The sequence below is a fragment of the Canis aureus genome, chromosome 24, assembly GCF_053574225.1.
Source record: "Canis aureus isolate CA01 chromosome 24, VMU_Caureus_v.1.0, whole genome shotgun sequence".
Taxonomy (NCBI): domain Eukaryota; kingdom Metazoa; phylum Chordata; class Mammalia; order Carnivora; family Canidae; genus Canis; species Canis aureus.
This window is the reverse complement of record NC_135634.1, coordinates 10,683,692-10,711,124: the sequence shown is the minus strand read 5'-3', so window position 1 is coordinate 10,711,124 and position 27,433 is coordinate 10,683,692. Positions and strand designations below refer to the sequence as shown.

Genomic DNA, 27,433 nt, shown 5'->3' with positions numbered 1-27,433 from the left:
ATGCCTAGCATATGACAAATGTTCATAAAATAAATGTTGGATATATCAATGATATAGTATGTTTCTTCCTAGGACTTCAAAATGATTTTACAAAACAATCTCATCATAATATACATTTTACGAGGAAACAATGAGGCAAGGAGAAGGGAACTTAACTTGGAGGACTACTCAATTAGCGGTGGAACCGTTAAAAACAAACACACACACACAAAACTTGCTCTCCTGCCTCATAATCCCAGAAAAATAACTGAATGAGAGTCTGGATGAAATGCCTGTAAGGATGAGATAATAGTCTACACTCTAGGAGTACTCAACATCGGCCTTACTTGATCTTTTCCCACTGCAAATTGAGATTTAAAACACTGGCAGTAACTTAATCTATTTGAGTACCCAAAGAAACAAAGCAACAACTTTATACCAAGTCAGTAAGAATTTCCTCAAAGAGGAATAACACAAACTGGATAAAAAACAATCTTACTATTTCTATGTACAAAGAAATATATTGTGTCATTTTCTTTGGTTCCAGATGAAACAACATTGGAAAGCCTATTAGAGTTCTATTTTACCTATACAGAATAAGCCGATGATTAATTTCAGGCTTGTGGATCCTATTCTTACTGCCATCTATCCCAAAAGCTGTAACTTACAAAGCCCTAACACATTCAATAGTTTATTGAATGTATGCTATACAAAATATTGCTCCAATGCAGAAAATCTGTTCCATTGCTTCAGATCTCACCTGGAGAGACCATTTTCAAATAGTCTCATTAAAGAGAATGCATTTAATAAACTTACATGGAAATTCTTGTAAGTAATTTAATTAATACAAAAATACCCTTTAACTTACAACACTAAGAATGATCGGGAGGCTTCATCTCTCTGGAGTTTAGTTCTAATATTGCCACTCTCCCCCATCATAAACTGTTTGTAGCTCAATTTCCCCACGTTTAAGGCAATTAATTTAACTCATTTTCAAAGATTGTTTTGATTTTTCCAAGCAGCTGCTGGTGATTTAAAACAAGATCCTGATTAAATTCAGCAGACACATGACTTTTAAGGTATAACTTGAACAATGTGGCAAACCAGAGCTGGAAACCACAAGATACAGATTACCTTGGTGTGCAGAAACATGGATAGAGAAGTTTTGTGCTAAAATTCCATTAAGTAAAAAGGACAGACCCACAAGCAGGGTTACCAGATTAGTAACTAATGCCAAATACATCAGATGCATCCCAGAAACACTTTATACAAAACAAGGTAAATTATATTTTCCTACTGACTCATACTGTAATTTCAGTGTGGTGTTCCCACAGAAAAAAAATTAACTATATGTAAAATACCAATATTTATTTCATTAAGTATTTTCAGCTTCTTTATTCTTTTACAACCTCTAATAAGAATTTAATCAAATAGATAATAGATCTATATATGCATTAGGATATATAGATGTATATTAAAGCCTACAGATACCACTGAATAACTGTTAAAAAAAAAAAAAAACAATACAGTGGATATAAATAAGTTGAGAAGATCTGAGTTCAAATCCTGTTCCGGCACTCACTTATTCAGATGACTTTGAGAAAATAACAAACTCTGTGAGCTTCAATTTCCTCAGCTGTAAATAGGGTTCATAATAAGAAGTTAGCAATAGTAATATGGGCAAACAATAATAGTAGTTATTTCATGGGATTATTGGAGGTTTAAATAAGATAATGCTTATAAAGCATATAGTAAGTGGCCAATAATTAGTCATCCCTTCTTTAATAATGATCACAAACTTCACAAGACTTGGACATAAAAAAACGATTATCTTCTCTGCCAGAGTTATTCAAAATATTTCAGAAAACAAAGGATTTATGTAGAATGATCATTCTCTTTTTATCTGAAAAAAAAATGGTATTACTTTATTCCAGAGTTGACCATTCATTTTAATAATTGATTACATGTCAGTTACTGTCTTAGACATTAAACTCTTCCATTTAATTCCATGAGGTAGAAATTCCCGTCTTACAGATAACGAAACTATCATTTGGAGAGATTAAATAACTCACTTAAGGTCTGAAAGCAAGTAAGTTGCAAGAAAAGAATTCAAATTCAGATCTCATGGACTTAAGTCAAGTGTCTTCCCATTACCACAAGACTATCTAAGGAATATAACCATTACTCACTATCTCTAGATGGAAATTTCATTACATTTTGTTTTATGTGATCTGTAGAAGAAACCAAATTGTAAAAGGAGAAAAACATAGAACTCTAACCTCCCAGGGCACCTGAGTGGCCCAGTTGGTTAAGTGTCTACCTTCAGCTCAGGTCATGATCCCAGGGTCCTTGGATAGAGCCCTGCGGCAGTCTCCCTGCTCAGTGGGGAGTCTGTTTCTCCCTCCCCCGGCCTCCCTTTTGCACTCTCTCAAATAAATACATAAAATCTTTAAAAATAAATAAATAAATAAAAACTCTAACCTCTCAAAACTTTCAAATCTAAACTTATAAACTTAATATTATTTATTATTAGCCCATGAATACTCAAATATTATACAGAATTCCTTCACTAGTAGAATCTTGTGAAGTTGTTGGATATTTTTCTATTGTTGGTGATGACACACATGGGAATAAGAATCTTTTTCTCCCCCCAGACAGTATAGAATCATGGATTTGCTTTTTATTCTGATCCATACAGGAAAAAATCACATTATCTACAATGGCTACATACAGGGAAAAATTCTTTTAATATATTGAAAGGAGGTTCAGAGAAATACATTCTGGTCCATTCATCTGTCACTTTCATTAAAAGTAAGGATTAAAACACAAGCATAAAAATAAGATCTGCATTATGGGGAGTTAAGGGAGGACAAATAAAAGGAAATAATGAGCTAATACTTCTCTAATAGGTTTTCAGGTAAGTGTTCATCAATGGGCAAATGCCAGCCACACTTTTTTATTCAGTTTGAGCCACAAATATTAGAGTTAATATCTGTAGCCAATGCTACATCTTGGTGCTCTAGCAATTCAAAACAGGTATTCTCTATACTGTAAATTATTCCCAGGACTAAGTGACTTCACTGGCAAATTCTACCAAACATTTAAAGTACAGTTAACATGAATCTTCATACTCTTTCAAAAAATCAAAAAGAGGGGACACTTCCAAATTCATTCTATAAGGGAGCATTACTCTGATATTAAAGGCTGATAAGGATACTACAAGAAAACTATAGACCAATATCCCTAAGGAATACAAAAATTCTTTTTTTAATATTTTATTTATTTATTTAACAGATAGAGCACACATACAAGCAGAGAAAGGAGCAGGCAAAGGGAGAGTGAGAAGCAGACTCCCCACTGAGCAAGGAGCCTAATGTGGGGCTTGATCCCAGGACCCTGGGATCATGACCTAAGTGGCAGACACTTAACCCACTGAGCCACCCAGGTACCCCAGAAATACAAAAAGTCTTAATAAAGTATTAGCAAAATATTCCATTGAATAGGAATTCAACAATATACTGAGAAGATTATACACCATGACCAAACAGGATTTATACCTGGGACATCAGAATGGTTCAACATACACAAATCAACAAATGTGACACAATGCATTAACAGAATGAAAAATAAAAATCATACGAACATCTCAATGGATGAAAAAAAAAAAGCACTTGACAAAATATGAAAGTCTTTCATGATTTAAAAAACAAAATTTCCACAAATTGGGTATAGAAGGAACATACCTCAACATAATAAAGGCCATATATAATTAAGCCCACAACTAACATCATACTTCAAAGTGAAAATGGAAAGCTTCTGCTTTAAGATCAGGAATAAGACAAGGGTGCCCACTGTCATTATTCTTACTCAACTTAGTACTAGAAGTACTAGCTAGCACAATTAGGCAAAACCAAAAAATAAAAGGCATTGAAATCATAAATGAAGATGCAAAAGTTGTCATTATTTGCAGATGATATGATCTTATACATAAAAAGCCCTAGAGACTCAACCAAAAGTCTCTAAGAACTAATCAACAAACTCAGTAAAATTGCAGGATATAAAATCAACTTACAGAAATCAGTTGAGTTTCTATACACTAACAAGGAAATATCTGAAAGACAACAATCCCATTTACAATAGCATCAAAAACAATGAAATATGTAGAAAAACATTTAACTAAAAAGTGAAAGATCTGCACAATGAAAACTACAAAACTTTAATGAGAGAAATTGGAGAGAACACAGATGGAAAGATATCCCAAGTTCATGGATCAGAAGATTAATATTGTTGAAATGTCTATACTACCCAAAGCCATCTAAACATTCAACCCAACTAGCCCTATCAAAATTCCAACTGCATTCTTCACAGAAATAGAAAAAAAAAACTCTAAAATTTGTATGGAACCACAAAAAAAATCCCAAATAGCCAAAGCAATCATAAGAACACAGCCAGAGGCATCACACTTCCTGATTTCAAACTATAATACAAAGCTTTAGTAATTAAAACAGTACAGTACTGGCATAAAAATACACATGGACACCAATGGAACAAAACAGAGAGTGCAGAAATAAACCCTTGCATTTATGGTCAACTGATATTTGACAAGAGAGCCAAGAATACTCAGTGGGCAAAGATTAATCTTTTCCACAAAGAGCGTTTAGAAAATTGGATAACCACAAGCAGAAAAATAAAATTGGACCCCTCTCTTAACACCAGTCACAAAAATGAACTGGATTTGATTTAAAAGACTTAAACATAAGGCCTGATATCATAAGACTTCTAGAAGAAAACATGGGAAGAAACACCTTGACATTCGCGTTGGCAATGATATGTTGGATATGACATCAAAAGCACAAGCAACAAAAGCAAATATCAAATGAGTCTACATCAAAATAAAAAGCTTCTGCATAGCAAAAAAAACAATCAAAAATGAAAAGACAACCTCCTGAATGGGAAAAAATATTTGCAAACCATATATTAGATAAGGGGTTAATATCCAAAATATATAAAGAATTCATACAACTCAACAACAACAAAATCTAATTTAAAAATGTGCAGAGGAACCAAATGATATTTTTCTAAAAGAAACATCTAGAGATGCCTGGGTGGTTCAGTGGTTGAGTGCCTGCCTTTGGCTCAGGGCATGATCCCAGAGTCCTGAGATCGAGTCCTGCATCAAGCTCCCTGCATGGAGCCTGCTTCTCCTTTCTCTGCCTGTGTCTCTGCCTCTGTGTGTGTGTGTGTGTCACATGAATAAATAAATAAAATATTTTAAAGAAAGAAAGAAAGAAAGAAAGAAAGAAAGAAAGGAAGGAAGGAAGGAAGGAAGGAAGGAAGGAAGGAAGGAAGGAAGGAAGGAAGATCCAAAATGGCCCACAGGTACAGAAAAAAAAACTCTCAACATTACTAATCATCAGGAAAATTCAAATCAAAACCACTATTAGATTGCACTTCACACCTGTTGAATGGCTATCAATGGATGAGGGAAGTGTTGGCAAGAATATAGAAAGAAAAAAAAAGAATATAGAAATAAGAGAGGCCTGTTCACTGTTAATGGGAATGCACATTGGTTCAGACACTATGGAAAACAGTATGGAGGTTCCCCAAAAAATTAAGAATAGGGATGCCTGAGTGGCTCAGTAGTTAAGCACCTGCCTTCGTTCAGGGCATGATCCCAGAGTCCTGGGATCAAGTCCTGCATTGGGCTCCCTGTAGGGAGCCTGCTTCTCCCTCTGCATATGTCTCTGCCTCTCTCTCTATCTCATGAATAAGTAAATACAATCTTTTTTAAAAAAATTGGGATGCCTGGGTGGCTCAGCATTGGGCAGCTGTCTTTGGCTCAAGTTGTGATCCCAAGATCCAGAATCGAGTCCCGCATCGGGCTCCCTGCAAGAAGCCTGTTTCTCCCTCTGCCTATGTCCCTGCCTCTCTCTCTCTGTGTGTCTCTCATGAATAAATAAATAAATCATAAAATAAATCTTTTTAAAAAAATTAAAACAGAACTACCAAATATCTATCGATTCCACTGCTGGGTATATACCCAAAGGAAATGAAAACATGATATGGAAGAGATACATGCACTCCCATGTTCACTGCAGCATTATGTGCAATAGCCAAGATATGGAAACAATCTAAATATATGTCAATAGATGAATGAATAAAGAGGTGAAATATATGTATATGAAATATATATATATATTCATACACACACACACACATATATATATAATGGAATATTGTTCAGCCATAAAAAAGAAGGAAATCCTGCCATCTGCAACAAGGATGGACTTTCAGGGCATTATGCTAAGTCACACAGAGAAAGAAATCCTATATGATCTCATTAATATGTGAAATCTAAAAAAAAACAAAATTGTAATAGTTAAATACCAGGGGCTGAGAAGAATTGGGAAGATGTTTAAGGGTATAAAGTTGCAACTAGTAGATAACTAAATCCTGGAAATCTAATGCACAGCATAAAGATAATATACAACAATACTGTATTATAACTTTCAAAGGTGCTAAGAAACTAGATCTTAATTGTTCCCACCAAAAAGAAGAAGAATGAATGAATGAATGAAAAGAAAGAAAAGAAAAAAAGAAAGAGGAGAAGAGAGAGAAGAGAAGAGAAGAGAAGAGAAGAGAAGAGAAGAGAGAAAAAGAGAGAGAGAGAGAAAGAAAGAAAGATAGAAAGAAAGAAAGGGAGGGAGGGAGGGAGGGATAATTACATGACATGATGGAGGTGTTAACTAATGCTACCATGGTAATCAAACTGTCATAAATCTATATATAGATTATCTCAAATCAATACATTGCACACCTTAACTGACATAATGTTATATGTCAACTATATCTAAATGAAGTTATTGTCAGCTTTTAGCTATAAACTAGACGTATATTTCTGAATTAATGACTTTCAGGAAAAAACTAAGGTACATACACAAAATTTTCAAGTTCTGATAAATCAAAATGCCATTATTTCTTTTTCTTAGTATTTAGTGTGAAACTTCCATGGTAACAACTCTATGACTCCTGAAATGTTGCCTTTTGAGAAGATAATGGTTACCTTAACGCAAATCACCTGAAAGTGGTTATATCTGCGAAAAGAGCTATATTGTTGTAGACCTCAGAAAAGAATCATCTAGTGTTTTTATAATAGGAATCATAAAATTATCTGTAACTCAGTGGAAAAAACCCTGAAGGAATAAATTAACCACTTTTCACAGTTCTTTAAATGCTCTTAGAAAATTTCAAGAGATCAACAAGTTAAACACATGATCACAGCTATTGACTAAAGGCAAAATTATTTACTATGATGCAACACTCTGGCCACAATACCACTTCACAATCAGGGGGACTGAAAGCCAGAGAGGCCTAAACTCAGATCCTGGTTGAACTAGCCTAACTTCTAGGTCAGGGTCGCTCAGGCCTCAGTTTCCTCCCTTGTAAAAATAATGGAATTATTCATTCAATGTAGGTTGAATGCCTACTATGTGCCAAACACTGTATTAGCAGTAAAATTTTGTTATTTGTAATGTGTTTTGAGAAAATAAAAACATGGCCCCTGACCTAGCAAAATTCCTCATTTTGTGAAGAAATGCAACAAGGTAACTGCTATGAACAAACTGCTGTGTTTGGGCACACTGAGAATGGCTGCAGAGAGAAAATACAGTTGAGCTGAGAGTCCAACAATGAACATGAGTTGCTCAGATGGGAATGATGGGAATCTTGAGGAATGAATAGATCATGCAAAGACAAAAAGACAGGAAAGAACAAGAGACAAGTTTAATGTAGGTGATGCATAGGCTGCACATCAGAGAGATAAACTTAGAGCTTTATATGCCACATTAGGGAATCCGACCTTTAACTTTTGGAATAAGGTTCCTTCTACAGTATGACTGTAGAATACAAAATGCTAAGTTTCCTTCTACAGTAGGACTCTGGAAAGTGGTTGTAAGCCCAACTAGATGAATCCAATTTCTCCACCATTTCATCTAAAGTTAAAATCTTTTAAAGCAGAAAGTTTTAAAGCAAAAAAGCCATACAAGTTCCGCGCTGATAGAAAATCTTAAAGACCTCACTTAACTGATAAATTTTAGGACTAGCATATTTCTATTGCTATGATTTATAGTAACATTCTAAAAGATATATGACAAATGATTTACTTCTATATCAAACTAAACTCTGTAAACCTATAGGTGTGAAAACTGTAAACAAGTATTAAATTTATACACTCCCTCAAATTTTTCATACTTCATTCAAATAAAGCTTCACTCTCTTCACTCTGAATATCAATTAACTATAAAACTATAAAACTAAAGAGAATATAAAGTCCCATTTACCTGTGTTCTGCAGGTACAGGGGGTGGCCAAACAGCAGGATCTCTAAATGGTTCATCTTGACAGGACACAGGGAAATCTGGGGGCTTGTCCATTTTAAAACTCTCCAAAGTGCTGACAATGTTTTTAACTTGTTCATATTCTTCCAATAATTCCTGCCGAACCTTAAAAGAAAATAACCTTATGCTGGAAACTGTTTAAAGTTTATACGAATGGCAAATAACAAATTGGTATAGAAAGCAAGTTTTCTAGCAGTGCCTGGGTGGCGCCATATAGGCTGAGCATCCCATTCGGGGTTTCAGCTCAGGTCGTGATCTCAGGGTCATGAGCAGGAGCCCTATGTCGGGCTTGTGATCAATAGGGAGTCTGCTTGAGATTCTCTCTCTCCCTCTCCCTCTGCCTCTGCCCACCTGGCTTGTGCTAAGTCTTAAATTAAAATAATAATAATAATAATAATAATAATGCACATTTTCTCAAAGTATGCAAAGTGAGCCATTAAAACATTAAAAAATAAAGTACTGGGGCAGCCCAGGTGGCTCAGCGGTTTAGCACAGCCTTTGGCCCAGGGCCTGATCCTGGAAACCTGGGATCGAGTCCCGTGTCGGGCTCCCTGCATGGAGCGTGCTTCTCCCTCTGCCTGTGTCTCTGCCTCTCTCTCTCTCCTCTCTGTGTATTCTCATGAATAAATAAATAAAATCTTTAAAAAAAAAAAAAAGTACTATTTAAAGTAATATAGGAGGGCGGGAACTAGATTGAAAAAATACATTACATACCTTTTTTAGGGGCAGTAGTTAATATATTTTCATAATGAACTCATTTCTACCAATGAATGTGATGATCATTAATGTATTTAAAACAAGTTCAGTAACAAGTTAACCATTCACAGATATCTAAAATGTTATGCCAAACCCTTTTAACATATTTGTAAATAGCTTTCAGAAAATCATCAGCCAAAATTTTTACCAGAATTTTCTACTTCTCATATCATTAAGTATGAAATGCCTGTCATGAACATCTGAAAATCTGAAGTGGCAGATTACTAAGCTTTACCCACTTCCAATTTTTATTTAAATTCTCCTTCACCTAAAATCTGAATTTTTCTGGACTTAAATTATTTCAGTTGCTGAATAAAGTTCACTTTGAGTTCAAAGGCAAGATTTTCCCCATATTTAAAAAACTTCACTGAGAGGCACCTGGGTGACTCAGTGGTTGAGCATCTGCCTTTGGCTCAGGTCAAGATCCTGGGGTCCTGGGATTAAGTCCCACATCGGGCTCCCTACAGGGAGTCTGCTTCTCCCTCCTGCCTATGTCTCTGCCTCTCTGTGTGTCTCTCATGGATAAATAAATAAAATCTTAAAAATAAAATAAAAATTAAAAAACCTCACTGAGTACCTACTATATAGAAATCCTTCTGTTTTTAAACTTTGAGATCAAACTAATTTTAAACGCAAACAGATAACAGATTGAAAATTACATTTATAAATTCACTTTAACAATTTTAATTTGTTTTTAACCAGAAAGCACACTTTATTGTAAAGAAAAGAAAAACCTAGGTAAAATTCAACTGCTAATATATGCAATTATATACTTGGAGAAATGAAATTATAGAACCTATTAAAAATAAACACAGTAGAAATATCTGAATACAAATGGTCACTATTTAACACAATTAAGAAATTGTCAAAAATATTTCCATGCTAGGTTAATAAACCACTCTTGCCTATGGCTAGTATACAATATAGAAAAACACAACTAAAAATTCAACTTGAGTGAAAGCAAGTATATTGTCCTCACTCAACATAATTTGGTAATGCTTAAGTCAGAAAATAAGCCAAATTTACCCTGAAAACTTAAGTGAAACATCAATTTCTGACATGGAAAAATTAAAAGAAACACTTGAAAGGCATTAGTACATTAAATGGAAACTTCAAAGAAATGCTTCACTTTGTACTTTTAATTTTAAAAGGACTTTAAGTTTTAATAAGTGGGGAAATTCTAATTCATATTTTTATTAACTGTACTATTATATAATCAAGTTGTACAGTCAAAAGACACAGCAAATATATTAGTTTTATTAGATTATTGACCTTTGTATTTGTAGGGAGTCTTTCAAAAGAAGAGGAAACTTTCTTAAAAGTTTTATGAAATAGGTCAAAATTACATGTAACACTGAAAAGGGAAAGGGTGAGCAGAAATACCTTATATCAAAAATCTGTCATTATATACAACTGGGCTGATCATGAAAATTTTAAAAATTTAAAGTAAATTACAATTATAATTAAATATCTCAAAATATGTCTCCTGAAAGCTATCAAAAATATATAAAATATTAACTGGGCAAGACAAAATATTCAGAGTACATTTTAAATACATTTCAGTATTTGGACAAATAAGAACTATTTACATAATCTCTAAGTAATTTTCCAACTCTAGTCTCTCAAGTATAATAAATTACTGCCCTCAATCACTGAATACTTGACTGTGTCTTACCTGTTGCCATTTGCCTTTGACAGCTGGGTCTCTGACTGACTGGCAATGTCTCTGAATCTGCTGTATCACCCCCTGGTAATATACCATTGATGAGTCATAGTTCCCAAGAAGTGCATATTCTCTTCCTTTCTTTGCATTGTCACAAATCTCAGCCAAATTCATCTTCTTGCAGAGACCTACACTGAATACATAATGCCTTATTAAGTTTTCAGCACCAACTTTAGAACATTTTTTTATTCTTTAAAATATCTGCTTAAAACTACTTTCAGAGTCAAAATGGTTCTTTCTTTGAGGTTATCTGAATGCATCTTATAATATTGAACAAAGTTTCTAATTCTGGAAGTACAGAGATCACAAAAGAACACCTAAGGAGATCAAACAGAGAAAAATTACACAACTCTGAACTACTGGTTTATGTTAAAGGTATATAAATTGGACACTAGTTTTCCTTGCTCATTTATAATTACCATAAGCTGTAATAATGATCAACTTGATTTTATTCAATTTATTCTTAACAATGTAGAAATATATGAATATCATATTCTATTTTTTCCACTGGAAAAAAAATGGAGAAATTAGTTCTAAAACATTTTGGCCCCCCAAACCAAAAGTCATACTTAAGGAATACATTTTAAAGGAACAGCCTATAGTTGTCCGTGCATCATTTATATATATATTTGTCTCATACAAGTTAAATCTAAACAAAAATCTGTGAATTCAACTACCTGAGCCCTTTTTGTTCAACTTGTAATCTTCTATGATTTTGTCATTCTCTATAGCTTTCCATCTATGCAAATACTATCATTGATCTTTTCCCTTCCACAGACGCTATGAAGAGTATCATCTGAACCTCTGGTTTCCACCAAAGCCCTCCAGCTCAGTAATTCTGGTTTTCTTCCTGGTTTCCCAAACTCATCCAAGAATCACCCAAGGCTTCTATGCAAAGATACTTTCCATCCAAGACTATAAAGAGTAGGAAGTTCAGAGATATAGAAGAATGACATCCAGGAAGAGGCCAAACTGCTCTACTCTTATTTCCCAGAACAGTAAACCAATAAATCTACTTAGTAAAGAAAATTAAAATATTTCTCCATGCTTAATCCAGTCAAGAAACGCACAGCAGACATGAGCAGACACTTCTCCAAAGAAGACATACAAATGGCCAACAGACACATGAAAGACTGCTCAACACCACTTGGCATCAAGGAAATACAAATCAAAACCACAATGAGATACCACTTTACAGCAGTCAGAATGGCTAAAATTAACAAAACAGGAAACAAATGTTGATGAGGATGCAAAGAAAGGGGAACCCTCATACACTGTTGGTGGGAATGCAAGGTGGTACAGCCACTCTGGAAAACAATATCAAAGTTCCTCAAAAAGTAAAAAAACAGAACTACCCTTTAACCCAGCAATTGCACTACTAGGTATATACCACAAAGATACAAATGTAGTGATCCGAAGGGGCACCTGCACCCCAGTGTTTATAGCAGCAATGTCCATAATAGCCAAACTATGGAAAAGGCCCAGATGTCCACTGACAGATAAACAGATAAAGAAGATGTGGTATTCCATACACACACAATGGAACATCACTTCACCATCAAAAAAATGCAATCAGGCAGCCCGAGTGGCTCAACGGTTTAGCGCCGCCTTCAGCCCAGGGCATGATCCTGGAGACCGGGGAGCTTCTCCCTCTGCCTGTGTCTCTGCCTCTCTCTCTCTCTCTCTTTCTCATGAATAAATAAATAAAATCTTATTTAAAAAAATGAAATCTTGCGATTTGCAACGACATCGGTATTAACTAGAGGGTACTGTGCTAAGCAAAATAAGTCAATCAGAGAAAGACAATTATATGATTTCACTCATATTTGGAATTTAAAAAACAAAACAAGGAGCACAGAGGAAGGGAGGGAAAAATAAAACAAGATACAATCAGAAAGGGAGACAAACCATAAGAAGCTTAACCAAAGGAGACAAACTGAGGGTTACTGGAAGGGCGGGGGGTAGTGGTGGGAGGATGGGGAAACAGAGTGATGGGCATTAAGGAGGACATGTGATGTAATGAGCACTGGGTGTTATATACAACGCATGAATCACTAAACTCTACCTCTGAAACTATATATTAATTAATTGGATTTAAATTTAAAAAATATTTCTCCATGCCTGTCTAAAGGGAATTAAATTTTGGTGTTGCTTCGCCCTTCCTCTCTACCTCCTCTCTATTCTTAAAGGGTTCAAAAACTCTTCTTCAAAATTAAGCACATCTAGTTCTAGGCATTTCAAAGGACTCCAGTAGATCCTTGAAAATAAAGCAGTTTCCTTTAGGTGTTCTGACATATTGTTTGTCTTTTCACCTAGCATTAGTTCCTTGAAGGCAGTGTCTATGTTATTTGAGAATCATATCACAGCAAGTGTACACTACTTGTGCACACTTAGAAACTTCAGTAGATTTATCCACATGGAAACCACGGAAAACCTCTTGTTCAAATCAGAACATTAACACCAAGCAATAAAGTCTTATTACAGTGAATGAGCTGTAATTAATAAATCCAGTAGAAACAAAGCTGTTCCATATATTATTTTCTTTTAAAGTCAGTGTGACCTTAAAGCATTAATTCTGCTAATACATGCAGTTACACAACTATGCAGATAAAAATATCTTAATGTAAAACAGGGGTCAGAAAACTCTTTCTACAAAGGATCATACAGTAAATATTTTAGGCTTTAAGGGCAAACAGACCAAATTGAGGATATTACATAAGTACTTATATGAGAAGACAAAAATTTCCATAATTTTTATTGATAAAATTCAAAACATTCTAATAATAATCACTGAGTAAAACTTTTTGTAAAGCTCGTCTCCTGGTACGAACAAAGCTCTTTTGGGAGGAGGGGCTAATATTTCACTTAGTTAAGATTCAAAATTAGTGTTCCCTATCATCAAAATTAATTGCAAACATTCATAGGGTAGCACTGCTTTTTAATAAGATTTTATGTATTTCATGTTTGAAAATGTCTTCACCCAGAAAGGTGCCATCACGTACATGATTTTGATTCAGCATTATTTATTATTTGGAAGATACCTACAGACTTTATTCTTCTCTTAATATTTGTCTTTTGGCACGTCCTTACACTGCGGATTAATCACTTCCAATTAAAGGTTAAGGAGCAAGTGCCTCAAATGCACAGTTAAACAGATTTTGAATTATGGTAATTTCCTTTCCATTTACACCAAAGTCTCCGAAAGGCTGCTGAAATGGAGCTCAGAAACTATACCGCAAATCTGAGTGGGAACAGGGATGTCCCTTCTTTACCTTCACTTCTGACAACTGGAAGGAAAGCTACATAAAACAGCTTAATATTTATTACTTGTGATTCAAACATCAAAATAACTTTTAGTTTTACATACAATGTTTTGCTTGTAATGTTAGGTTTAATACATTAAGATACATTAAGATACAGGGATCCCTGGGTGGCGCAGCGGTTTGGCGCCTGCCTTTGGCCCAGGGCGCGATCCTGGAGACCCGGGATCGAATCCCACGTCGGGCTCCCGGTGCATGGAGCCTGCTTCTCCCTCTGCCTGTGTCTCAGCCTCTCTCCTCTCTCTGTGTGACTATCATAAATAAATAAAAAATTAAAAAAAAATACATTAAGATACATTAACAAGTCTGAAACAAAAACTGATTTCCAAAGCCATTCAGGGCTCACTAACAGTGGCTAAGAAGAGTTCCTCTCATTCAAAAATCTCAATTCAGCCGTAAGCTAAAAAGACTAAAATAAAAGTATACCACTACTAAGCCACGTCAGTGTGGTAGGTCAAGTCAGGATATTTAGCTTCTATTTCTGACAAAAATTCAAGGAACTGACAAAGATTAAGTCCACAAGAGCAATACTCTTTGAGCCTTGAGAAGCTACTAACTAGTTCTATATTGCATGATATATTCAAATATTCTCTGTAAAAAACCTGATAAATAAGTACTTACAATTCACAATTGTAATTTCACTTTACAATTTCACAGTTTTGTAAATTTGTTCACCTAAGCCTTTTTCTCCTCTACACCTATTTTTACCACCATCTGAGCATCTGAGCACCATCTGAGCATCTGAGCACCATAAATCTGAGCAGATCCCACCTCAGGTTATATAAAATTACTATTTTCTGAACTTTTTGAAAATATTTTTCCCTGTAGTTATTCCATGAGCATTGTTTTTAAAACTAATTCTTCAAAAACGTCAAACTTATAATTGACTTCATGAATAACACCAAATGAGCTGTAGTGGTAACTTCTGTCAATCCACAAAAGCCAAGGAAAACCACTCAAAATCATTTGCTTTGTTTTTTAATTGATTATTAATGTTCTCAACTCTTCCAGCAACTGTTCTCGCCAAAAGGCTAATGGCTTTTTTTTTTTTTTAAGATTTATTTATTTATTCATGAAAGACACAGGCTTAGAGAAAGAGGCAGAGACACAGGCAGAGGGAGAAGCAGGCATCCTGCAGAGAGCCCTATGAGGGACTTGACCCCGGGATCACGACCTGAACCAAAGGCAGGCGCCCAACCACTGAGCCACCCAGGCATCCCGAAAAGACTAATAGCTTTAAACAAGTTTATTTTCTCCAGACACATTTCTTTGGCTACTACAATCAAACACGATTTAGTTAAGGCACCATCAGTAAACAACTTCCATACTTAACTAACAAATGAGACACTCAGAAACTTAACCTGGGTGCAGCTTGATTTTCACTGTTAATAATTTTGTGAAGAAATTCTGCTATAAGATATTCCTTTTTAAATTTTCTGATTTTTCTGACCATTGTTTTCCCATGTGTTGGGAATACTGTGATGAGTGATTAGTCTGGTAATGTCTGTGTATACTGTATTTCTTTAGCACAACTATAGTATCATTGAATAATAATCAATGCTATCATCTAATTTGATAATTCAAACTCTAATGTACTTTAGAACTATAATATGTCAAGTCCATTTTTCTCAGCTTTTCTTGTTTCAACATGATGGGTATATGCTGGTAATAAAGGAAAATCTCACAGGATAATGATATCAAAGGTACTTAAAACAGTGATTATACTGCACCAAGCAGAAGTGCAGAACACTAAGAATGCCACATCTCAGTCCCAACTATGCAAACTCACAAAAGTAGCCATAAATAATATGTAAACAAATGAGTATGGCTATGTTCCAATAAACCTTTATTTATAGACACTGATAAATGAATTTCATTTAATTTCCACATGTCACAAAATAGTATTCTTTTGACTTTTTTTTTTTTTAAGATTTTACTTATTTATTAATGAAAGACACAGAAAGAGAAAGGCAGAGATGTAGGCAGAGGGAGAAGCACGTTCCAGGGAGAGAGCCCGATGTGGGACTCGATCCTGAGACCGCGGATCACGCCCTGAGCCAGGGGCAGGTGCTCAACCTCTGAGCCACCAAGGCGTCCCTTCTTTTGACTTTTTTAACATTTAAAGAATGCAAAAACCGTTCTCAGTTTGTAGGCCACTCCAAAACAAGTAGCAGGCTAGATGTGGTCCCCAGATTATCATTTGCTGACTCCTGCTTTCAGCTTCTAGCATAAGAATCTGAGAAAGGTTGCCTGTGTGGTTCAGATGGTTGAGCATCTGTCTTTGGCTCAGGTCATGATCTCCAGGTCCTGGGATTGCTAGGGCTCCCTGCTCAGTGGGGAGTCTGCTTCTCCCTCTCCTTCTGCCTCTCCCCTCTGCTCATGCTCTCTCTCTCAAATGCATATATAAAATCTTTTTTAAAACTCTTTTTAAAAAACCTGGGAAAATACAAATTAAACCCCAAAGAGTAGAACATAATAAAGTTAAGAGAAAAAAAAAAAATCAATGAAGTAGAAACAGAAGAGAAATTTTCAATGTAGCCAAACTGGCTCTTTAGAAACATCATTAAAATAAAAACACCTTGGGACACCTGGGTGGCTCAGTGGTTGAGCACCTGCCCCTCCTTGGCTCAGGTGATGATCCTAGGATTTGGGATCGAATCCCGCATCGCATGGAGCCTGCTTCTCTCTCTGCCTAGGCCTCTGCCTCTCTTTCTGTGTTCTCATGAATAAATAAAATCTTTAAACTAAAAATAAATAAAAATAAAATAATAAAATAACCTCTAGTAATATTGACCGGGAAAGGGAAAAACACAAATTAACAAAATCAGTAATGAATGAGAAGTTAGCACTACAAACTTTAGAGATTTTAAAAGTCAAAGAAGACTTAATGAAATGGGCAAATTACATAAAGATCACAAAATATCAAAGCTTACTCAAGAAAAAATAGACTGATTAATCTGAATAGTCTTATATCAGTGATACTCAACTTGTAATTTAAAATCTTCCCATCAGGGGCACTTGGGTGGTCAGTCTGTTAAGTATCTGCCTTGGACTCACATCATAATCCTGGAGTCCCAGGATCAAGCCCTGTATCGGCTCCCTGCTCAACAAAGACCTGCTTCTCCCTCTTCCTCTGCCCACCCCACCCCAACCTCCGCTGGTACTCTCTCGCATGCTCTCTCTTGTGCACTCTCTAATAAATAAATCTTTAAAAAATTAAAAACTTAAAAAAGGGATCCCTGGGTGGCGCAGCGGTTTGGCGCCTGCCTTTGGCCCAGGGCGTGATCCTGGAGACCCGGGATCGAATCCCACGTCGGGCTCCCAGTGCATGGAGCCTGCTTCTCCCTCTGCCTGTGTCTCTGCCTCTCTCTCTCACTGTGTGCCTATCATAAATAAATAAAATAAAAAAATTTAAAAAAAATAAAAATAAAAATAAAAAAAATAAAAACTTAAAAAAAATAAAAATTAAAAAAATTAAAAACAGATTTTTAAAGACTGAAATATATGATCATCTCAACAGATACATAAAAAACTGACAAAATGTCAACTCCATTCATAAGAACTCTTAGCAAACTAATAATAGAAGACAATTTCCTCAACCCATTAAAGGGTACCTAAAACACCCTAGCTAAAATCTTATTTACTTTAAAAGAGTGAATGCTCACCCCCAATATCAAGAAAGAACAAGACCAATATATTTGCTTTCATCGCCCCTATTCAACATTAGAACTAGAAGTTCTAACTAGTGCAATAAAGAAAAAAAAATAAAAAGCATACAGATTGGAAAAGAAGTTGCTTTTATTATTATACAACATGATTGTTAATGGAGAAAATCCCAGGGAATCTACAAGTAAGTGAGTTTTGTAACTCAAAATTTTGTTATTCAAAAATTATGTTGTAGGACACAAAGTCAATATAAAAAATCAATTGCAAAAAAAATCAACTGCATTTCTACATACTAATAATAAACAATTGAAAACAAAAATCAAAACAATGAAATCACTAAAAAACATTAAATACTCAGGGATAAATTTAACCAAACACATACAAGATCTGAACACTGAAAACTACCAAAAACTGCTAAGAGAAGTTAAAGATGACCTAAATTAATGGATATACATGTGTGTGCACACATTTATGAACTGACACATTCAATATAAGTAAGATATCAATTCTCTTGAAAGTGGTCTAGAGAGTCAATACAATCCCAATCAAAATTCCAACATCCTTCCCTGTAAAAATGGTTTCAAAATTTCTTTGAAATATAAAGGGCGTAGAATAGTCAAATGGTTTAGCAAAGGACAACTCATTCTGATTCCAAGATTTACTATAAAGTTGCAGCAATCAAGACAGCATGGGATTTGCATACAGACAGACCCACACAAACCAATGGAACAAATTAGTCCAGAAACAGATCCACACATATATGGCCAATTAATTTCTGACAAAGTTGTCAAGGCAGGTCAACAAGGTCAACTTTTTTTTCAAAAAAGGGTGCTGAGGGGATCCCTGGGTGGCGCAGCGGTTTAGCGCCTGCCTTTGGCCCAGGGCGCGGTCCTGGAGACCCGGGATCGAATCCCACATCGGGCTCCCGGTGCATGGAGCCTGCTTCTCCCTCTGCCTATGTCTCTGTCTCTCTCTCTCTCTCTGTGACTATCATAAAAAAAAAAAAAAAAAAATTTTTTTTTTTAAAAAAAAAGGGTGCTGAAACAACCAGATAGCCATATGAAGAAAAAAACCTGAATCTCAACTCTTACATCACATTATATACAAAAAATTATCTCAAAATGAATTACTGACCAAAACATAAGTTAAAACTATAAAACTTTCAGAAGACAACCCAAGGTATAGGGAAGGAAGGGGCACCAGTTCCCCAAGTCCCAGTTCCCACAAGGCATTAGATAATGGGCCACCTGACATCTGCACATACAGTAGCCTGCATTACAGGAGAGGAATTCTTAGTTTAGGAAACCCAAGCTATCATATTGAACCAAAGGAACTTTGTTCCAAAGGAAGATACAATCGCTTTCTTCCAAGGCTGTAAGCAAGCCTAACCTTTGCTCTAAAGAAGACACTGTATCTACTTTCCAAGGCTATTCAACTTGGCATCAACTTTCACCCTGAGGAGTCCCTTTGCTTCCCCCCCCACCCAGTACCAGTCAACTTTTATTGGATATTAATTGTGAATTAAGCAATGGAAGGATTCAAGGATGCCAGGTAAAAGTCATGGTCAGGAATGCCAAATGTGCTTCCACACTGGGCCCTCTTCAGTGGTACTTGCGTAGCCGTTCATGTTTGAGTTCCTTATAAGAACTATAGTAGTTGAAAAGCACATAAGCAGCCAGCACCATAGAAATCCCAGCAACACCCTCTTTCTTCACATTGATATACTTGTTGTAATACCAGTAGTAACCTCTTTGAAATGCTCCAGCAATGCCCTTAGGGGTGAAATCCCGCATCAGTATCCAGCCTGGCAGCTCTCCTAGCTTCACCTCCATGAGCTTCTTTTCCTTCACTGGTACGGGCGACACCATCTTGGAGTCCTGGGTGTCCACTCTCTGTGTATGTCTTTTTCTTTCTTGGTCTGCTCCCTTACTTTGATGGAATACATTTCCCATATATGGGAGGTAGAGGTTTTAACACTTTATCTTACCTTCATACTTTTTTTTTTTTTTTCTTACCTTCATACTTTAGTGATAGTTTGATTGACTACTGAATCCTAGGTTGGAAATAATTTTCCTTCAGAATTTTGAAGGTACTGCTCTATTATCTTCTAGTTCAATTAACTGGAAAACTGATGTCATTCAAATTCCTGATCCTTTATATATCACCTGTTTTTTCCCCTTTCTGAAAGTTTGTAGGTTCTTCTCTTTGATACAAGCTTTCAAAAATTGTTGGTGATATTTGTGAAATGGGTCTACTTGGGACTCCTTCAATCTAGAAATTAATGTCTAATTTTAGGAAAATGTCTGAATTATTTCACTGATTATTTCTCTCCATTTTTTCTGTTCTCTCTTTCTGAAACACCTTTTTTTCAGATGTTGGACTTCCTAGGATGGTCCTCTAATTTTCTTACCTTTTCTCTCCTATTTTCCACCTCTTTGTCCTCTGGCTCTACTTCCTTCAAGATTTCCTCAACTTTGCACTTTAATCTTTTTCTAGAGTATTTTTTCTTTTGTATTTTCTAATTGAAGTATATAACATATACGAATATATAAGTCTTAAATGTACAGCTCAATGAATGTTAACACTGGTGCATCTAAGTAACACCCACATCACAATACACAACATTTCCAGCACCCTAGAAGGATCCTTCATGTCACCTCCTAGGCAGTACTTCCCCTCAAGGCCAATTACTATTCTGACTTCTGTTATCATTGATGAGTTTTGCCTGCTTTTTCAATTTTTTTTTTTTTTTAAGATTTACGCATTTGACAGAGAGAAAGCATGTGCATGAGTGGGAGAGGCAGAGAGATAAGGAGACTCTCAAGCAGACTCCATGCTGACAGTGGAACCCAACAGAAGGCTAGATCTCACAACCCTGAGATCATGACCTGACCTGAATCCAAGAGTCAGATGCTTAACTGATTGTGCCACTCATGTGCCCCTTAACTGCTTTTTTAAAATCGGTTTTATTGAGATAGAACTTTTTTACAATGAAATTCACTAATTTTTTCACAATTTGACTTCTTTTGAAAAATGTATACAATTGCATATCTACCAACACTGTGGACATATAGAACATTTCCGTCACTCCAGAAAATTCCTTCCTGTCACTTTGCAGTCAATCTTTACCCCCATGATGTATTCTTCCATTCACATATCATTGTTATGTCTGTTTTAGAATGTGACATAAATAGAATCACTCAGTATGTATGCTGGTGTTGACTTCTTTCATTTAGAATAAAGCTTCTGAGATTCAACCGTGTTGTTGTATGTCAGTAATTATATGTTTATTGCTGAGTAAGTATCTCACTATATGGATATACTAAAATCTGTTTATTCATTCATCAGTTCTCCAGAGGCACTCCTCAGGGGGGGAAAAAAAAAGTATAGCATATATTCTTTTCCCAAGCCTCATACTATTTCCACTGAAGTTATTATCTAAAACTTCAAAATACAGAAAAAATATAGTCTGCCACGAGAGTCAAATGTTACAACATGTAACAGAATTAATATTATCTAAAACACATAATTATTTACTATAAAATACATCTACTTAAGAGCACAGAAAAAGACACTTTAAAAAATGAACAAGTAGGGGATCCCTGGGTGGCGCAGCGGTTTGGCGCCTGCCTTTGGCCCAGGGCGCGATCCTGGAGACCCGGGATCGAATCCCACATCAGGCTCCCGGTGCATGGAGCCTGCTTCTCCCTCTGCCTATGTCTCTGCCTCTCTCTCTCTCTGTGACTATCATAAATAAATAAAAATTAAAAAAAAAAAAAAAAAAAACTTTAAAAAATGAACAAGTAGATATAAAAAAGACAAAACAAACTTCTAGCTTTAAAAAGTATATAATCTGGGTGTTATTCTATATGTTGGCAAATTGAACACCAATAAAAAATAAGTTTATAAAAAAAATGAAAATAAAAATAAAATAAATAAAAAGTATATAATCATTGAAATTAAAAGCTCAATGGACTAATATGGAAATAGCACATTAGACACAGATGAAAAAAGAATCAAGAAACCAGAAGATAGGGACACCTAGGTGGCTCAGAGGTTGAGCCTCTGCCTTCAGCTCAGGGTGGTAATCCTGGGTATCAGGATCGAGAGTACCACATTGGGCTCCCTGCAAGGAGCCTGCTTCTCCCTCTGCCTATGTCTCTGCCTCTCTCTGTGTCTCTCATGAATAAATAAATAAAATCTTTAAAAAAAAAAACAAAAAAAGAAACCAGAAGACAGAGCTGAAGAAAGTGCCCAGAATGCAGCTTATAGAGACAAAAAAAAGCAAAGAAATGAGAGAATAAAAGAAACGGTCCATGATATGTCTATTATGAATTCCAGAAGGAAAAAAAAAGTTAATATTCAGGCTATAATAACTAAGAAATTTCCAAAGTCTATGAAAGACAATAACTCTCTATTTCAAAATAAATAAAAATAAATCCACACCTAGAGACAATGTAGTAAAACTGAAGAATGCTAAAGGCAATAGAGATAAATACTATAATATCTACAAAGAAAAGACAGTTAACTTTTCAAAAGCAACAATGGAAGCCTGGAATCAGTGAAATTGTATCTTCTAAGTACTAAAAGGGGCAGTGGGGGGTTGCAACCCAGAATGGTATATATCAAACTAAACCATTCAAGCATGAAGGCAATATACAAATTTCAGACAGAAAAACCAGTGTATAGTGATGCGTGTGTTGCTCAGTGGTTGGGCATCTGCCTTTGGCTCAGGGCGTGATACCGGGTCTGGGGATGGAGTCCCACATCAGGCTCCCTATGAGGAGCCTGCTTCTCCCTCTGTCTATGTCTCTGCCTCCCTCTCTGTCTCTCATGAATACATAAATAAAATCTTTAAAACAGAAAAGAAAGAAAGAAAAACCAGAGTATAAGTTCAGGCACCACATAATTTTAGTTGTGACCTTAGGCAAATCATGTAATTTCTCCAGGCCTTAATTCTGTATGTATACAATAGGGAAAATAATACTTATCATCATAAAGTTAAAAACTAAATGTGATAATATGTTAGCATCCTTCCTAGTAAATAATGAGCACTGAATCAATGTAAGCTATTACTTTTACTCCACACTCAACGTTAATATAGAGGTTCAGAGCAGCTAATTTTTCTTCAAAAATAACAAGAAATCAGAAAGAAAGAAAAAGAAAGAAAGAAAGAAAGAAAGAAAGAAAGAAAGAAAGAAAGAAAGAAAGAAATCAACTGACCCACTTTTCATTATAAATTCCTAGAAGCAGGGCTCTTGGGTGACTCAATCAGTTATGTGTCTGCTGTTGGCTCAGTTCATATCCCAGAGTCCTGGGATAGAGCTCCTTCTCCCCCATGCTCATGCTGTCTCCCTCTTAAATAAGTAAATAAAATGTTTATAAAAAATAAATTCCTAGAAGCTATACCACAAGTTTAATTACTCTTAGCCATAATCTTGAAATATAGGTTTTTTAAAAATCTTCTTAATATTAATCAGAAATTTCTAGGACTTTTAAAATGTCAGGTTATGGGTGCCTGGGTGGCTTCAGTCAGTTGAATATTTGCCTAAGTCATGATTCCAGGGCCCTGGGATCAAGTCCCATATCAGGCTCTCTGCTCAGCAGGAAGCCTGCTTCTCCCTCTCCCTGTGCCTCTGCCTGCCACTCTGCTTACTTGTGCTATCAAATAAATAAAATCTTAAAAAAAAAAAAAAAAGGTCGGGTTACATCTAAAGAAAGTACGAACAGCTTTAAGCAATGTCCAGTGCTTGAAAATACTGCTCTTATTTTGAGTTTACATATATTCAAAATTGAATTCAGCATCTTCTTGCTATATGTACTGAACTGATCCAGTATTGTTACCCTATACAGAATGATCCAAGTAATATCTTCAAGGAGAGTTTTTTGCTCAAGCAGAGTTCTATGCTCAAATGAGAACAAGAGCTCAGCTCAAGTTCATGCTCAGACCAATACTGCTTCATTTGGTCCTAGATAATTATGACTTGTCTCTTTCAGGACTCATATCTAAACCTAACAAATAGGGCAGCCCTCCTGGCTCAGCGGTTTAGCGCCATCTTCAGCCCAGGGCCTGATCCTGGAGACAGACCCAGGAGTACCACGTCAGGCTCCCTGTATGGAGCCTGCTTCTCCCTCTGCCTGTCTCTCTCTCTCTCTCTCTCTACCTCTGTGTTTCATGAATAAATAGAATATTTTTTAAAAAATAAATAAGTAAATAAACCTAACAAAATCCTGGTTCCAACCTATCTCTCCAGCTGCATCTACAACCACACTCTCTTCTTTAAACTACCATCCTCCCACAATATACACACATACACACACACACACAGAGCCTTCACTCTCAACACACTTGGATTTTTCAATAGCAATTATTGTATCTCAGATAAACCTCATTGGCTACCATACTGCCACTGTGCAAAGCTCATACTTGGGTTATCTCATACCAAGACTAAGGCATAGGTTTAGGAAAACCAAAAATAAACTTATACAGAGAACCCCAAACTGCTTAAGATGTCACTTATAATTTTTTTGTCTCCACAGTAATGGTTTTTAAATAGGAAAGAAAACATTTTTTCAGACTAATTTTTTAGGTGAGTGATATCTAATTGTTAAAATACATATAATTCAGTTATAACATAAGCTTTAGAAAAAAATTTTGCTTTAAATTATTTTCATTCTCACACTTCCATAATTCTCTCAGAATGTTCCTTTTCCCTCTAGAAGCTGCAAATTCCTGAAATGAGACATTTATTTTAAAAACACTGAAGTAGCCTCAACTACAGCAACATGAACAAAATACTACTACTTAGAACAGTGGTAGCAAAACAAATCAAATTTGATTTTAAGCATTTGTACCACATTGAATTCTAGCACTGTTCAAGCTCTACATATTTTTTTTGAGTTTACTGAAATGACCAAAGTCCAGTCTATGTCATGCAACAACTGAAATAAATCCAAGCAATCAAAAAAAACACATAACAACTGCTCAAATTACTGCATCTTAAAGTATGTTTTAATAGAAATAAATTACCCTACTATATGAGTAGTAGTCACCAAAACAGTTTACTTTGAAAGCCACAATACCTCCCATCTCTTTATGATGGATTACATGCTCAAAGACTATAGTTTACCATGAGTAATGGAGAATAGGACTTCATAAACTCGGAGACAAGAGGAAAATGTCTATAGCAACAAAGCTTTTTGTTTCCTTACCTATGCTCACTTCTCAAATACGTGCGAAACAGAAAAATGACCATCCATACAAAATAAAAGAATCTAAAAAGATTATTCTGGAACACCTGGGTGGCTCAGCGGTTGAGTCTGCCTTCGGCTCAGGCTCAGGGAGTGATCCTTGTATGGGATCAAGAGTCTCCCATTGGGTTCCTTGCAGGGAGCCTACTTCTCCCTCTGTCTGTGCTTCTGCCTCTACCTTTGTGTCTCTCATGAATAAATACATTTTTTTAAAAAGATCATTCTAAGAGCTTAAATGTTTCTCAAAAGTAACCACTATAATAATTTCTGCCCATGTATTCAACTCTTTAAAACACTGAAGCAGATGTTTATCATCTGTCACTCTGTTTTAAAACAGTAGGTTAAGGGATCCCTGGGTGGTGCAGCGGTTTAGCGCCTGTCTTTGGCCCAGGGCGCGATCCTGGAGACCCGGGATCGAATCCCACATCGGGCTCCTGGTGCATGGAGCCTGCTCCTCCCTCTGCCTGTGCCTCTGCCTCTCTCTCTCTCTCTATGTGTGTGACTATCATAAATAATTAAAAAAAAAAAAAAAAAGTAGGTTAAACTGTAAAGTACCCTTTTAACATAAAAACAATAGTAACATTCACTGAATGCTTATTCCATCCACATCAGGAAATGTGATAAAAATGGCTGTCTAGTCATTATCTCATTTAACCCTTATCACACTACTAAATTAAAATGGTTACCCCCATTTAATAGAAGAGGAGGCTGAGGCTTTAAAAAATTTAAACTTGCCCAAAGCCTGGATTTATACCCCATCTGTCTAAACTCAGTCTGCACTGTTGGCTCATTATACTCTCCTGCCTCAAATTCCTTCAAAATATATTAATTCCTTCAAAGATATATAGCTAATCCAAAAATTAAAAATAAAAAGCTAACTAGTAGATATGAAATAATCATTTTATTCCAGTTGCCCATATAATTAAAGACTACTATCCTTAATCTCATAGTATTTGAGCATTATTACATAAAATCTTCCAAAACCCTGTCTGCATATTACTGTATCAAATAGTCTTTTTTTTTTAAAGAAGATTTATTTATTTATTCATGAGAGACAGAGAGAGACAGAGGCAGAGACATAGGCAGAGGGAGAAGCAGGCTCCTCGCAGGGAGCCTGATGTGAGACTCGATCCCAGATCTCAGGATCAACCCTGAGCCACCCAGGCATCCCTCAGTAGTCTTTAAACAATTAATGTTATTATCCTATCCATTCACTCATACATTTATCATCCACTCTACACTACTTAGTAAACACCTACCCCATTTAGCAAACATCCATGTATATGTAAGAAAACTATGTAAGGCCCATATAATTCTTCACTTCAAAGAGTATATAAAAGGCAAAGAAAATAAGAGGTGTATAAAAATATCCATATTCAAAAAAAAAAAAAATATCCATATTCACACCAGGAAGTACATGTTAAATACCACTTTCATCCATATTCTCCCATGAGTGGATAAGAAAAACAAAACAGAACTTAATGATTCCCTCTCATTCATTTCCTCCTATCTCTAAATCACCAAGAAAAATGAAGACGGGAAAATCATCAGAAAGGGGAGGATACTGAAGTATAAAGACATTCATGGGTACAGAGGAAACAAAGAGAATGAAGGAACATACTACTGAAATAAATGAGGCTGAAGTTACACAGACATGATTATAAACCACAGGAGCATTTACAAAAAAATATCTTCATACCAAAAAAAATATTAAAAAGAATAAAAATTTCAAACTAAAGCTCACTTAAAAAAGAATGAAATCTTGCCAGTTGAAATGACATGAGAGTATTATGCTGACTGAAATAAGTCAAAGAAAGACAAATACTATATGATTTCACTCATAGGTGGAATTTAAGAAACAAAAAACAAACAAAGAGGAAAAATGGGGAGGCGGGTGGCAAACCAAGAAACAGACTCCTAGGTATAGAGAACAACTGATGGCTAGCAGAGGGGATGTGGATGGAAGCATGGCGGAAACAAGTGATGGGGATTTTAGGAGTGCACACGTGATGAACACCAGGTGTTGTACAGAAGTGTTGAATCACTATACTGTACACCTGAAACTAATATCACACAACTAACTGGAATTTTAAAACTTAAAAAATAAAGCTCACTTTTAAATAGGTTGCTTAATAGGAACTCTTAGTAAATAATTACTAATGGACAATTACTAATTAAGAATCACAAAGTTGGAAAGGGACTTAAAAGGCCATTTATTCCATCTCCATACTTTCAAAGAGGACCATAATAAAACCATGCAAAAGAAACATAAAGACATCTAGTGGACAACTAGATGTTCCATCTAGTTAGAACAACATTAGATGTTCCATCTAATGGAACAAT

At 35.6% G+C, this 27,433-nt stretch overlaps 1 protein-coding gene and 1 pseudogene across 8 annotated transcripts in view; both read right to left on the bottom strand.

Moving 5' to 3' along the window:
• The window catches only part of KATNAL1 (katanin catalytic subunit A1 like 1), a 114,407-nt gene that overhangs the window by 81,093 nt on the left and 5,881 nt on the right, over positions 1–27,433 (bottom strand). For 5 of the 8 annotated variants that reach the window (XM_077868220.1, XM_077868218.1, XM_077868219.1 and 2 more), the window contains exons 2-3: positions 10,806–10,981; positions 8,319–8,479 (exon numbers count right to left, since the gene is read on the bottom strand). In XM_077868220.1, the coding sequence (XP_077724346.1) occupies positions 8,319–8,479; positions 10,806–10,967 (323 nt within the window). In that variant the 5' untranslated portion in view covers positions 10,968–10,981. Of the gene's footprint in view, positions 1–8,318; positions 8,480–10,805; positions 10,987–27,433 lie in introns of all 8 variants that reach the window. The other 3 variants (XM_077868221.1, XM_077868222.1, XM_077868224.1) reach the window with 1 other exon arrangement.
• On the bottom strand, positions 19,307–19,813 carry LOC144296437 (ATP synthase F(0) complex subunit f, mitochondrial pseudogene; annotated as a pseudogene).